This window comes from Aristolochia californica, unplaced genomic scaffold (assembly GCF_029961685.1).
Source record: "Aristolochia californica isolate CCGP_79_NKW_82.1479 unplaced genomic scaffold, dmAriCali1.0.hap1 SCAF_4, whole genome shotgun sequence".
In the NCBI taxonomy this organism is placed as follows: domain Eukaryota; kingdom Viridiplantae; phylum Streptophyta; class Magnoliopsida; order Piperales; family Aristolochiaceae; genus Aristolochia; species Aristolochia californica.
In genome coordinates this window covers 45,340,854-45,354,993 of record NW_027182103.1, presented here as the reverse complement: position 1 = coordinate 45,354,993, position 14,140 = coordinate 45,340,854, and the positions used below count along the sequence as shown (strand labels likewise).

Sequence of the window (14,140 nt, the reverse complement as noted above, 5' to 3'; positions counted from 1 at the left end):
AAACCCAGAAAAAGGAAACTACGATAAAAAAAAAAACGTCAAGAAAATGGGAGTTGCATTTCCACGCCCTGAAATCGATGGTTTTGCAAATGGCTACCAATAATTCGCATTTGCAAGGTGTAGTTGGAACAACCCAGCTGTGATATTCAGTTCCGATGGTTCACGGGAAGAGAAAGGGACCGCCGCCATTCGACACGGAATTAGATGCGACAGAGCGGAAGGGACCACTCTTCTAATAAAGAACATCAATGGTGCAAAAAGTAACCAAAGCGGCATTTCGTCTTTGGCAAATTCATAGCTTTCACCGACGCCGCTCTGGCTTGTATCGTTTGCTGGCTCTTTCCTCCGAGTACTTGGTGTAGCTTTCTCACGCTTTAATCATGGGACTCCCCCCACATTCTAGAAAGATACTCTCCACATTTACTGACTTCAACCGCCTCCGAGGTGACCCATTTTGTCTTTAACAACCTCTCTTTGGAGGAAGAAGGAAAAGAAGAGGGGGAGGCTTTTCCGTTACGCTTGAGATTGTGCCTGTACTCCATGGCTACGTGCTCGAACACCTCTGCCTCAAACATGTGGATTTTCAATCTGGGTTTCATGAAATCTCTCACATACGCAAAAGCCAGTTGATCTCTTGGGTTAAATGCCTCCAATTCATTGAATAGTAGGCAAGAAAATAAGTTTGAGGCTACTCCATGTTTTCTCAATATCAGAGCAGTGTCCGGCACATCTGCAACACAGATGATCACACTGTCAAAAGTTAGGTGATTAGAAGGTAAAAAAATGGGTGCAATTTCAAGTTATTTTTCTCACTTTCAGAAGCGTAACAACTACGTTAGAAGCTTTAAAAAAAAAAGAAAAAAGAAAAAGAAAGCGGTCCCCTCGATGATTATCATCTTGTATAAAAGAAGGGAAAAGAGAAAAATCATCAAAAATGCATCTACTGCGACGACGAAGCACCTGAGGTATACGGGAGCTTATTAGTTGACCATGGCTCCAGTCCGTTCTCACAGTAGGTCTCCATTTGCATCCTCAACGACGAAACATCATCCCATTTCTTCCACCGCACAGTTGCAATTGCCTCTTCCATGGTGTGGACATTAAATGGATGTTTCGAAATTGCCATATCCGACTTATCCTTGAGAAGAAGAGAATGTATCAATACTAATGGGTCCGCTGTCAGCTCAAGTTTTGCGTCTAACCAAATACTGAATTTTGAGTTTGGAAAGAGCCTGTGAATCAGATGCTTGGGTATAACTCCGTTCATGGCTGGGTTTCTATAAGGCAAATCACCCAGAATCTGCACTACTCTCCACACTCCTAATCTGTTTTCGGTTGTGGTATTTGAAAGAATGTTATGTGAATTAAGACCTTGGAGGGTGAAATTGTCTATGAACATGAAGAAGCAAACTATTTCCGGAGTTCTGCCTCCCACGCCTCTTGGCTGACGGATTTTATCATGATCTCCGAATACTGCTGAGACAACTACAACTTCATTGCATTTCTCCATCGCCATTCGGTCTGTATCCAATATCAAAATAGAAAAGTTTGAGAGTTGAGAAGATTCTACTATACGATACAGAAAAAAAAAAAGGGAAAACAAGAACAGAAATTGAATGATTCATTAGGATTTGCTGCTAATAGACTCGTAAATGCCTGAAATTTAAGCAGCAGATTGCGGAGCCATTTATTTCTTTTACCGTTTAATGGGTATTAACAGTTTTGCGTGCAGACGTTTCCTCTATCGAAGTTGAGTGTATCGAAGAGATCGCAAGTAGAAATTTCATACAAGCAAAATTTAATTGTAAGTGTATATGTAATAACGACGGATTTTCGGCGTCAAAATTCAGTTTCTTATACGAAAATACCATCAGAGAACTGTGATCAGAAACAGGCAATGCGTTGGTAACCATAAATGGAAAAACTTGAAAGAGAGAGGAGATAAATTTACAAACCGGTCTCTGAAATCGGAAAATTCTTCATGAACCCGCATGGAATCTCCTTCTCATCATCACTCAAATGGAAGTACGATTTCCTCTTCTGGTAACTGAAATTTCCCGCGAAAGTATCCGCTGTGTCTTCATTATATCTCAAAGCAGAGGAAAAATGCGACGAGTTCCTGCACAATTCATTGATCTCCTCCACAACTACCTCATAATCTGGTTAACATAGGAAAGAAACGGTTACCTTGAGATCAGAAGATAGATGAAATAAAGAAAAAGAAGCGGCATCTTCGTGAGAAACCTGAAAAACGAAGAGGAGAATCGCAGGAGGAATGGATGGTTGGAATCGCATATTTGTGCTGTCCATAGCCTTTGGGGTAAGAGAAGAGAGGCTTCGATATCGAATCCAAGGAATGGGTATGAATTATGCATTTTGTTGCAGTGAGAGAGGTGTAGAGAGCGAGGAAGAGGGAGATGAAGAGATAGAGCAGAGAGAAGCAGAGGAGTTTGGTTTGGGAGCGCAGAGGCGCTGTCATTGGTTTCTCTGTTGACCTTTCTTCGTGTTTTTTTCCGCCTGAGAGAAGCCTTCAGTAATGTTCGTGAAGTCGAAATGCCCGATATGCCCTTAACTTCTCAAGGTAGTTGAGGTCGTAATGGCATCGCCAGCCCACGCTTCTCTTTTAAGTTTTCGATATATACATTTTAAATGAAATTAAAAAAGAATTTGAGGGCAAAAATGGATAAATAGATATGAATGAGAGGGTTACGAATTAGTTTTGGAAGGAGAGAACAACTGCGGTCAAATCGGATCGGGATTGGACACGTTAACCGGGGTATTCAGGTAAAAACGATGGGTCGTGTACGTCTGTGCGTCCGCCGAAGTTGTTGGAATTGGAATCACATGGGCCCAATTGCGTAGCTATTATTGCTTATTTTTGTTAACATGATTGTGACTTTTGGTGGATTGGGCCTCACTCCTTTGTCTGTTCTGGATCTCCTTTCTTCTCACCGATGCGACAACATCATTCGAGGACGACGAACAAAATGTACCTTTAGTTATAACATAGGTGAAACATGAAACTGGGACGATCCAACTACCAGTCGGCCCACCGCCAAGAGTGGGTTGGGCAATTATATTTATAGTATAATATTAGTATGTGGTATCACTTGGTGAGGTTAACCTGAAGTCATTAGACCAGGAAATCACCTATCCTAGTACTACTCTCATCCAAAAGATCGATCTGTTAGGTGCGGAAAACAGAGACTCTAACAAGAGTGGATGGAACTACTCTTACACCCACCGTTCCCGGGTTCTGACCACTGCACTTCGGGATTCGAACGCGGAACGTGGACGCCTAGCTCTGATACCATGTCAAATGCCTAGCCAATACAACTCAATAGACCGGTCTGTTAAGTGCAGAAAGCTAAATACCTAACTCATCAGCGGACCAGGGTGGACAGAACCTAACCCAGGTGAACAAGAACTACCTAGCTATGACACCCACCATTCCTATTCCCTACCACTTCCGCCGGGATTTCGAACACGAAACGTGGTGTCCAGCTCTGATACCATGTCAAACGCCTAGCCAATAAGACTTCCCAGGAGGTCATCCATCCTAATACTACTCTAGTCCAAGCTCACTTAGCTTTAGAGTTTTAAGTTAGACGCCTAGTCTTTTAGGTTGTATTGGCCAGCCCCTTGATATGGTATTAGAGTTAGGTCCGGCATGTCCCGCCTTTGAATCCCGCGAGGAGCGGGATGGGTGTCAGAGGTGGTTCCGGTCCACCTCTTGATTAGGTTGGCTTTCCGCACTTAAACGACTAGTTTTTTAGGATGTATTGGCCAACTTCTTGACATTAGACTTTGTTTAATTTTATAATTTTATTATGCTATCTATTTTATGTTTCATATCTTATTATATTTCTTTAAAATTTTAAGTTTTTGTAAGGTTATGTTAAAGAGTGGATGAATCATAAGCCAATGTAAGGATGGGTTAATGATGGGCGAATGTGGTTGGATAATAGGAGAAATGATAAAGATAAGGATAAAGATCTAATTAGATAAGGATAAGGATCGAAATACAAGTACCAAATAGACTCAAACTCTAAAAAGTTGTAATTTCTACAGTCATTGTTGTATAACATGTCTAATCATCAACAAAAATCATGATAAATATTATACTCAATTCCTAAATTTTATACGGTATGAGAGCTCTCAATTGATTAATCAAAACCAACTCGTTGTTGCTAGAAATCCCCATTGAAGCAAAACCTCGGGCCCGACCTCCGCAACACCACTCCCTAAACCCAGGCTCGACTCTTCACCCCTCGCTTGTTGTCACCATCGCCGCTCCCTATCGCAAGAACCATGTGTAACTTTTGTGCCTTTCTCTCTTTCCTCTCCTGGTCCGTCTCCCCTTGCCTATTTCCCATTGAAATCACTCCCAACTCTATCTCTCTATAGCCCCTTCTTGCTACAGCCGTTGTCTGCTTTGCAGGTAACCACCCTAGACGGGGCCGCACCAGGCTCCCCCTACGTTGTCTTTGGAAATCGCCACAGTCGTCTCTTCTTCGTCTCTCTCATTCCCACTTGATGCTCTTGCCAACAACGTCGGCAATCGTTGCTAGTGTTACTATTCTTCCTACCGCTCCCAATGTTGTATTTTCCTTCAGGGCGTTATATTGTTGTATAAACCAATCAAGACTTGTATAAACATATTGGGTACTATTGAAAATCCTTTAAGTGGGTCTAGGTGCCGGTACCTAATAGTTGGTTATTGTAAGTCCTATGTATTGGCTAGGTGTTGTAAACCCTTAGCTAGTTTGTTTGTTGTAGATATCATTTGGCTAATTTTTTGTGGATAACTTCATTGAACTACCTAGAAAACATCTTTCCAATTCACATTCCTATGATTTAGCCTGTAGGATCCTCAATAAGGCCTCTTGCATGTAGAAGAAATAGAATAACATGGTTTTATTTATTCAGGTTCAATAAAGGGCAATATCCAGGTATGTCTGAGAAAGCTGTAGCTGCTTAGTTCTAACAATTATCTAATGGCAAATGAAGCTAGCTTTTGCACTTGTAAGTTTGCCCACGAGTCAAATCAAAGACCCACCTGTGAATGTAACCCCATTTAAAAACTCTGCAATCTAAAATGCCGATCCCTTTTATCATAGAAAAGGAGTCAAACCTCTACAGATTCATTCCCAATTGAGCTCTTTACTTAATACTTAATACATGTCATCTTGTGACAAAATGATGTTGCCACCACCTAAACCCATGTATTTTAATCCTAATTTGTCCCGTTAAGCTGTGTCAGTTATGCCTCTCACCTTTGTTTATTTTTTACCCATAGTTTAATATGCTAATCTATATGAACTGCTCATAGAATACAGAGATCACGGTGGAGTTCCCATGGACTTTAAGACCCATCAAATGAAATATTATTGCCTAGTTTCAGAACTGTTAGACTCCCTCTCTCTTGGGAGCATGAAAAGGCGGCGAAAACATGCGAAGGAGAGGCGTGATAACTGGTGTGTCATATGCGACTGCGACCATCTCCTCTTTCTTGAAAGGAGTCGTTGACAAAGAATGCAAATTTTCTGAGTTTCACCAGTTTGGGTCCGATCCGTGAATGCGATGAGAAGAAGAGGCTTCCTGGGTCGTTCACTGGAATTTTGATTACTGCCGCCATGATCGAGTATTCATTGTTCGGAATCGGAAAATAGTCAGAAATCGGAATCATTATTGTACGAGAGAGTTGCTGTACATAAACTGTGATTTAACACATTTATACACTATTTTAAAAGGAATGTTGGCGTAATCGGCTATCCGCCGGCAATTTCACGGTGGCCCTCGTGGTTTGTGAGGGGTCGCAGTACAATCAGATAACCCATGTTCCTCGTCCGACCAATTTCTTTTTGATTCTTCTTGCCTGTTTATACAAATTATTGGTTCATCTACCCCGCGCTCTATTCGCACTGCAGAAGGCAAAAGTAGGATTAGGAGATCACTGGAGACGTTTGGCTTGCCATTATAGGGAGGAGACGGTCGGTGGTGGGTCCTTATGTTGGCAATGCAACCACGTCAAAACTCAACTTTAACGATTCATAGCTCCCGATTCGATTGGCACTCTAAACTGTAGCTACTAAATTTAGATTATAGAGCATGCTTTATTCTATTGACAAAGACGAAAAGACTAGGTCTCAGTGATTCTGCTTTAGCTGACCCAGTATCGATCGATTTGATCAGAAAAAAAAAATCAACTCTGGACTAACAATCAGAACGGCAAACTGCTTCGCATTGGGAATTCCTATTCAATTGAAGAAGAAACGAGAGAGAGGAAGTATAGAATGAATAATGAGTCATGGGTTCCAGACTATGATTAGGTTTCGAAACGGGGATATCACCAGTCAAACAAAGTACAACACGAGAGGCTCTTAATGGGGGAAAGAATAGAGTTCTTACTTGTTAGCCAAACAAAAGCAAGCTCCGTTTATACCAACTCCACTGTTGAAAATACTCTCATCTAAACCTAGCAATGTAACTGCGGCAAGTCATCTACAGGAAGCTGTTTTTGTGCTACTTATTAAAATTATTCACTGATGACAAAACCAGGTTCTGCGCTGATCTCTTACAGCCTAGTATTCACATCAAGTCGTTGCGACATAAAGAGGAAAAAAAAAATTACTTTCGATTTCATCTCTCCCGAGTCCGTAGAGATTCCTTAGCCCTCATTGCTTTTCCAGATGATGCAAATGATGGTATATTCAAATCACTCCATCTCATCAGATCTTATTTGGGGTTTGAAGGTACAGTCAGTGACTCAGCCTCACTTTTGAGTACCGGACCATGTAATGGAGTTTAATATCAGATAATTTATGACGACGAAACAAGCCTCTACCTTTCGAGTTGAAAACGATATGTTTAAGACGGCCTGAGGCGCGGCCACCACGCCGGACTTGGATGTCCGAAGATGTGTAGCCCCCACCATGGGGTGAACTCCTCTCTCGAAATGGATAAAGAGAGATCTTTAGATTGATTCTTGCAGCAGCGAGAATTTAATTTCTCCCGAGAAAATGTCGACAGTACTTTCCATATACGAGAGTAAAAAATAAAAGAAAGCAAAGGAAAAGAGAAAGATGTTGAACCAAGTACATGCAGCAGGCCTGCGAGGAGCAGCCTGAGCAGGAATTATAAAAAAGAAAAGAAAAACGGAATAAAAAGCTTATTCTATTTCTTTGGGTGGCCGGAGAGGACGGGGAAGGAATTTCTTCTGAATTTTTTCAAGAAAAGAGAAAAAGGGTTTTGTTTCTTCGTGTTTTCTATTTGCTGGTTAATGATCTTTCGTCCAAGGAGGGGTGGGTGTGTCGAACGCAAGCAGAGGTACCGCTCGGAAGTGTTTGACTGTAGAGGAATCAAGTAATCGGAAGCTGTTCACTTTGCTTCCGTAGATTTAGTTATTGCCCAATCCAAGGTAAGGGAAAGTTAACTGCTTGTGTTTTAAATATAACATCATTTCTGGTGGAATCTTGGACTCGGGCTGGATGATTTCATGAGAGGTTTGTACAAAAAATATGGCTTTCTTTTGTTTTGCTCGCTTTTCGGCCTTTGTTTTCCTAAAATAGAAGCTTGGAGAGGGTGAAATATTGAACTTAATGGCCGGATTTGTTTGTTTTCCTTTGCCTGCGAATGTCACTTATGGTAGAATCTTGGTGTAGCAAATGCCGGATTCTGTAGACCATTTTGTGGAGACATTGATAGTGGGCTACTCCGATTACTTTTTTTGTACCCTTGATGGATGAAGTTGCATGTAAAATTTTTGGTAAAGTGGTTTTCTTTGAAGTTTTATTGTAACTGTTAGTTCGATTTTCTGGCTGTTCTACTCCTCCTCAGACCAGGAAATATGTTCAATTTCCTCGGAATCATGTAGCTAAAAGCCTGAGGTTATGGCTTCATATTTTCAGAAAGCATGTGCATCTTTATTATTATTATTATTTTTTTTTTTCCGTCCTGAAGCCTGGAAACGGCAGGGAGAAGCACTACTGGAGCGGTTTTCCCTTGAAATCTTGGATATGCGCTGCTCTTATTCCGTGGTTTTGGTTTTTATTGTGCTCAACTCATGCGAAATAGTTTCGGGCTTTTTTGTGGAATCTATGGGAAGAAAAACAAAGACATTCTGGTTTTATCTTTTGTACGGGATTTATCTCTTTTTTTTTTTTTTCTCTCAATTTCTTTGTCAGGTGACAAGTCCAGGCAGAGATGCCAAATGGGTTTCCACTAAGAGCTGGGATTTTCTGGAGTGCATGTACATTTTGCAGTTTCATTGAAGTTAAAAAGAGTTTTCTTTAATCAATTTTACATATTTGGGAATATGTTAACTTGTGAGTCGGATGTAAAAACTTTGTGGTTTTAATTGTTTGGGCTAAGGTGTAGGTTATAAGAGTTTTGTTCTCTTTTATGATTGTAAAGAGGTCGTGATTTTCCTTGATTTCTCTTTTACTATCTGAATGCAAAAACACAGCTTCTCACTTTCTCTGTCTCATGCTTTGTGGATTTCTTTTGCATTTAGTTTCACCTAAATAATGGTGGAGCTCGTAGAAGGATGCAGAAAGCTGGATTGCTTGTTGTGGGGGTTTTTTGCTGCTATTTTCCCTTGTGGTCCTCTAACATTTCAATATTTACTTTGGACTTGGTGAAACGGGCTTTATTATATTTTTCTGTAACTAGATTCGTGTGTCTTTATTCTATCACCTGGTGATGATCTCCTGTTCTCTTATTTTGCTGTCAGGAACTTTATAGCGCTGAACAGAATTAAACAGTATAGACATTAGAATGCTCTGAAAGTTCCTTTTTGGAATCATGATGTTTTACATGCTGTTCAAAAATAGAAATTTTATTAATGATTTTCTCATATATCCCGCTCAAGAACATTTAAGTTAACTGTCTTTAGTTGTGTCTGTTCTGGATGCGCCATCAGTTAATTCCATCTCATCTTTTCTCTTCATCCTTTACTTATATATGTACAAGTGTAATTTTCTGATTGTTTTTTTACTTTTCCAGTGCAGACTTTTCAATTCAAATGTGATCCGCTTGTCATATATATCACAAGGATTCATTCTTGTTATCAAAGAAAGATACTTGCTATTAGATTGACAGCCCAGTTCACTTAACATAGAACATAGACTCCTAATTTGCTTCAGGGGATCATGAACATGTTATATTGGATGTTTATGTAAAATGACATGGGACTGGTAGTAGTTCATTGCAATTATCTTCAGTTTCTTCTCTGACAAAAACTTGAGAGGACTGGACATGAGTATGTTGGAGGGGACATGCTTGAGCCAAGGGAAGCCGATATACCTGTTTTGTTTCTCTTTTTGGTTGTGCTTCCTCTGGTCACCTACTTTCTACTTGGCAAGTGGAATGAGACTAGCAAGAAGAAGGCCAGGATAAGCATGCTTGCTCAATTGGCAGCTGAAGAAGCTTTTCAGGTAGAGGCTATGGCAACTGCTAGTGTCATTCCTTCAGTTGTCAGATCTCCATCAAAATCTGGGTCTCATGAGTGTGCTAGATGTCTTGCTCCGGCCATTACTCGGTGTTCTAGATGCAAATCAGTTAGATACTGGTATGTTTCTTTTAATATCCCACTGAAACAGAAACATCATGTGTATCATGTAGGGAGGATATGCGTTTTTGTTTCCTTTATGTTTTCTTAGCAAGCATTAGAATTGTGACTCATGCAGCATTCTCATGCCAGAACGTGTTGGCATGTGATTTAGACCTCTGGAGGTCAGAGTTGTAGTCCCACAGCTATTCATTAAATACTCCATAGCTATCAATTTTAATCTGGCTGTTGGAGACATTTACCTCCAGGATTCCAACCAACAACCAGGGCACCTGGGATTACTTCTGCTTCTATAGCCTCTGTTCATGAGGCTGTATATCTTTTCCAATTTTCTAAAAAAATTGCATAACTCATCACTATCTGCAGTTCAGGGAATTGCCAAATAATCCATTGGAGGCAAAGTCATAAGCTGGAATGCTGGCAAAGGGATGATTATCACTCGGATTCAGCCTCAAATTCAGAATCTGTTCAACAGAGTGTTTTACTGAAGGAGAATTCAAGGCCTGTTTCTGATAGTCTAAGACAAGATGCAGCTTTTGTCACATCTAGCACTGATGTTGATGAATGCCTGGGTACTACTAAAGACAGAAAGCATTCGGAAAAGTGGATGTCCCAGAAAATCTTCAAGGAAATGGCAAAGACTGAAGATAATCCTGTTATTTCTATAGAGGAGGCCAACAATGGTGGGCCTTCCATTGCATTTCAATCAAAGGAAGCTCTTGTGAGGCACAAGGTTCTAACACCTAAAGTTGGCTTTATTCCTTCCTGACCTATTTCTCTAGTAATCACACTTCTCCTTGTGATGATTTCAGTTAGGGAAGGACAGTCATTTTGCTTCATCAGATGTCCTGATAAAGCAGAGCACCAGCAGTACGCCAATAACTGCTCGTGGTCCACCTTACAAGGTTCCAGACCAAAATGGAGGCTTATCAGAGATAAGCAGTGGATCCTGCAATTCACCTTATTTAGACAGAAATGGCACAGATTCACATGAACTCATTCCATACTACACTGCGGAGAATGGTCATTTCATCAAGGAGGAAAACGTGAGCTCCACTAATGAAAGACTCCCTGTCAGAGGAAGCTCAAAGTCCAGGAGTCCTTATAATTTAGGGACCTCAGGTTCCATATCACATGGATTGGCAAAAGTCTCAAGAGCATACCCATGTTCAGGGGGACAGAGGAGGTCATTTTTAGCAAGTGAATCCAGTATGCTATCTTGGACTTTGTTTCAAACTTAGATGGTTCCGTACTTGTTATAAAGTATGTATTATTTATTTCTCATTCTTTGGCCTTTGATCTTGGATCAGAAACTCCAACTATGAGTGCTTCCACGAACAACAAGGTGCAAGAGACAAATGACATTTCAAAGTCGATGACAAAGATGGTGGGCCCAAAAAAGTTGCCAAAATTTCCCAGACAAGATAGTATTACTGCTATAAGTGACGGTGTTAACAGATATAAGGTCATTTCACTGCCAGACAGAAAAATAATCTTAACTTATTCTGATCATTTTCCTATTGAATTACTAATGATAAATGCTTTCATTGGATGCTCCTTGTTTTGACACTTCAGATGTTGTTCCCTTATGAAGAATTTGTCAAGTTCTTTCAATGCGAAGTCTGGGATTTGTCGCCCAGAGGACTTCTAAATTGTGGAAACAGGTGGTTGTTTATCACTTGGCCTATTCCAGTAACTTGACCACCGATATTGTTAAACTACTAGACCTAAAGTCTTAGTTAAGGCTCAACATAGATTTTGTGAATGAGCATCTTTAGTTGCCCTAGTACGAAGCATTTTAATCACGTATTTTATGTTTAATATTTGCAGCTGCTATGCAAATGCTGTATTGCAATGTTTGACATCCACAAAGCCCCTCATGATTTACCTTCTTCGGAGATCACATTCAAGTGCCTGTAATTTCTCTTTAACTATGAGCTAGTCTATACAAGTAACTGCTTCTGGATTTGTGTTTTCTTAACTCCCTATCTGCAATATATATTAGGCCGAGAGAGAGATTGGTGTCTTATGTGTGAGCTTGAGCAGCATGTTGCAATGATGCGGGAAGGTGGTGGTCCTTTATCTCCTAGCCCAATTCTTTCACGCATGCGTAACATTGGTTGCCGCATGGGTGCTGGGAATCAAGAAGATGCTCATGAGTTCTTAAGGTGTGTGAAACATGTAACATTAAATATTTTTTTAATGTCATTGAAGGAAATGATTAAGAACTTGGGCCTTTCCTTTAAATCCTATCAGATCAAACTCTTACATCTGTTTTTAAATGTTAGAAACTAATACAGCATCTTGATCTTAAAGTTATAATTCTCTCATTCATGTTGATATGGCTATACATTTCAGGCTTCTTGTTGCATCCATGCAATCTATATGCCTCGAAGGATTGGGTAGTGAGAAGGAAATTGACCCAAAATTACAGGAAAGCACATTTATACAACATACTTTTGGAGGTCGCCTGAGATCAAAGGTTTTTTTATTTTTTGGCCTCCAATATCAAGTTTTCCCGACACCCTCATTGATTAACTACACAAATATTTTATATCTAATTTTCTGATGCAATTTTGATCTTTTGATGTATTACCAGGTTATGTGTCTGAGATGTCACCATGAGTCTGAACGGTATGAGAACATTATGGATCTTACGCTAGAAATATTGGGTTGGGTGGAGTCTTTGGAGGATGCGCTTACTCAGTTTACTGCACCTGAGGATTTGGATGGTGAAAATATGTATAGATGTGGAAGGTATGATCCTGATTGTAAGATTTGTTGAACTTATCCATCAATTTTCACCAAAATCACATGTCGTAGCTGGTACTCATTTCTCTGTGTTTCACAATGAAGGTGTGCTGCATATGTTAAAGCCAGAAAACAGCTGAGCATACATGAAGCACCAAACATTCTCACGATTGTTTTGAAGAGATTTCAGGTGAAGAAAGTTATACCAGTTGTGATTATTTCAATTTTCATCATTTTCTAAGACAATAATTTTTTAAACATCTCTTTCTTGATCCTCCAGACAGGGAAATATGGAAAAATCAATAAATGCATCACATTTCCTGATATGCTGGACATGATTCCTTTTATGACGGGCAATGGTGACAGTCCTCCCCTTTACATGCTATATGGTGTTGTTGTGCATTTAGATACGCAAAATGCGTCCTTCTCTGGCCATTATGTGTCATATGTGAAAGATGTGCAAGGCATATGGTTCAAAATTGATGACACCCAGGTAACATCATAACATTGAGTAATCTATCTCAGTCGTTATATCGATTTGGAGTTTGATGTCCCAAATAGAAAATTGAACAAGGAGTAAGTATATTGAAGAACCTCAGAAGTTATATATTGGAACAGCTCAAGTCCAAAAGTTTTTTTGATGGGCAAACCCTGATAATGTCTTTCTGTAAGCTCGTCTTGTGAGTGAAGCTTGAGATTGTTCTTTTTTTCTCCTTTGCTCAGGTGGCGGCGCTGTCATGTGAATCTTCTGAAATTTGAGACTTTTATTTTATCTTTCTCTTTTTCCTCAAAATTGTGCATCTTTGTGTTTGTTGTTTAGGATTTCTTCATTGACTATCAAATTTGTCTTATAGGTTGAGCCAGTTCCAATGAGTCAGGTTATGTCTGAAGGTGCATATATCCTATTCTACTCGAGGTAAAAAAAAAAAAAAAGGAATGTCTTCTATTTGCTATCATTCATCTCCATCTGTATTTTGTATGTAAGTTCCTCTTGGATTTTTCTTCAGGTCCTACCCACGCCCTCAAAGAGTTTGTTGTAATGGTAGCATTGCTCCAGTTCAAGCATCAGCTTCGGCAAAAAATGCTACATCCAAATGTCATAAATCTCCGAGACAAGGGCATAGTAGCAAAGGTGGTAACATATCGCACTCATCACAGTCCCCATCGTTTGTTGGGAGAAGAATTCCCAGACCCGAAATGTATTCTAGTGCTGGTGGCAATTATGCAGATCCACCAGGCACAGATTATTCTGATGCGACATCGAGTGACTGGTCTCTTTTCACCAGCTCAGATGAATCCTCTTTCACAACTGAGAGTACCCGAGACTCATTTAGCACCGTAGATTATAGTGACACTTTAAACGGGGACCCAGTATCATCATTATTTAGCACCTTGGGCATACCTGAATACAACAACAGCACCATCTCCTGTAAAATGTACTCACCTTGCAGGCCTCACACAAGATTCTTCTCGGAGAGCAAGGGTTTTGTTTTGGATTCTTCAGTGCAGGGCCCTCGGCCTGGCAGTTTTGTACATACGGGAAAGAACTCAGAAGAGGTCAGTGTTTCTTTGGCTGATCCATCTCTGGTCCTGCCAGCCAGCAACTGTAGCAGGTTTGTAAGATATGGGAGGAATCCCAAAGCTACTCTTGTCCAAACTAGTGGACATTGTGGACTTTAGTACTAGTAGGTAGATTCTTTCTGTAGTTTGTAGGCATAGGCTTATGAGCTGCCTCATTCTATGTGGTTGCTCTCGCTCCCTGTCTTTTGAACTGGTTATGCCTCAGATATTTTTTAGTGAGATGGGGCATACAGGTCA

General features: G+C 40.3%; 2 protein-coding genes across 5 annotated transcripts; one reads left to right on the top strand and one right to left on the bottom strand.

The window, feature by feature from the left end:
- Positions 1-26: 26 nt before the first annotated feature.
- Positions 27-2,524, bottom strand: LOC137963690 (alkaline ceramidase TOD1). The gene is made up of 4 exons (XM_068810858.1): positions 2,245-2,524; positions 1,956-2,159; positions 961-1,521; positions 27-730 (listed from the first exon to the last, which is right to left on the bottom strand). Exons 1-4 carry the CDS (start codon positions 2,477-2,479, stop codon positions 375-377), a joined length of 1,356 nt encoding a protein of 451 aa, XP_068666959.1. The 5' UTR covers positions 2,480-2,524; the 3' UTR covers positions 27-374.
- A 4,534-nt stretch (positions 2,525-7,058) lies between these two features.
- Positions 7,059-14,140, top strand: LOC137963688 (ubiquitin C-terminal hydrolase 15-like). Of its 4 annotated transcripts, none has more exons than XM_068810851.1 (14): positions 7,059-7,420; positions 9,012-9,571; positions 9,938-10,304; positions 10,384-10,780; positions 10,882-11,036; positions 11,147-11,235; positions 11,402-11,487; positions 11,577-11,739; positions 11,930-12,053; positions 12,171-12,328; positions 12,428-12,512; positions 12,603-12,815; positions 13,177-13,238; positions 13,330-14,140. In XM_068810851.1, exons 2-14 carry the CDS (start codon positions 9,279-9,281, stop codon positions 14,000-14,002), a joined length of 2,865 nt encoding a protein of 954 aa, XP_068666952.1. In that variant the 5' UTR covers positions 7,059-7,420; positions 9,012-9,278; the 3' UTR covers positions 14,003-14,140. The 4 variants fall into 4 exon arrangements, with proteins under 4 accessions (XP_068666952.1, XP_068666951.1, XP_068666954.1 ...); XM_068810850.1 differs by having other exon boundaries at positions 9,007-9,571; XM_068810853.1 differs by lacking the exon at positions 7,059-7,420 and adding an exon at positions 7,445-7,768.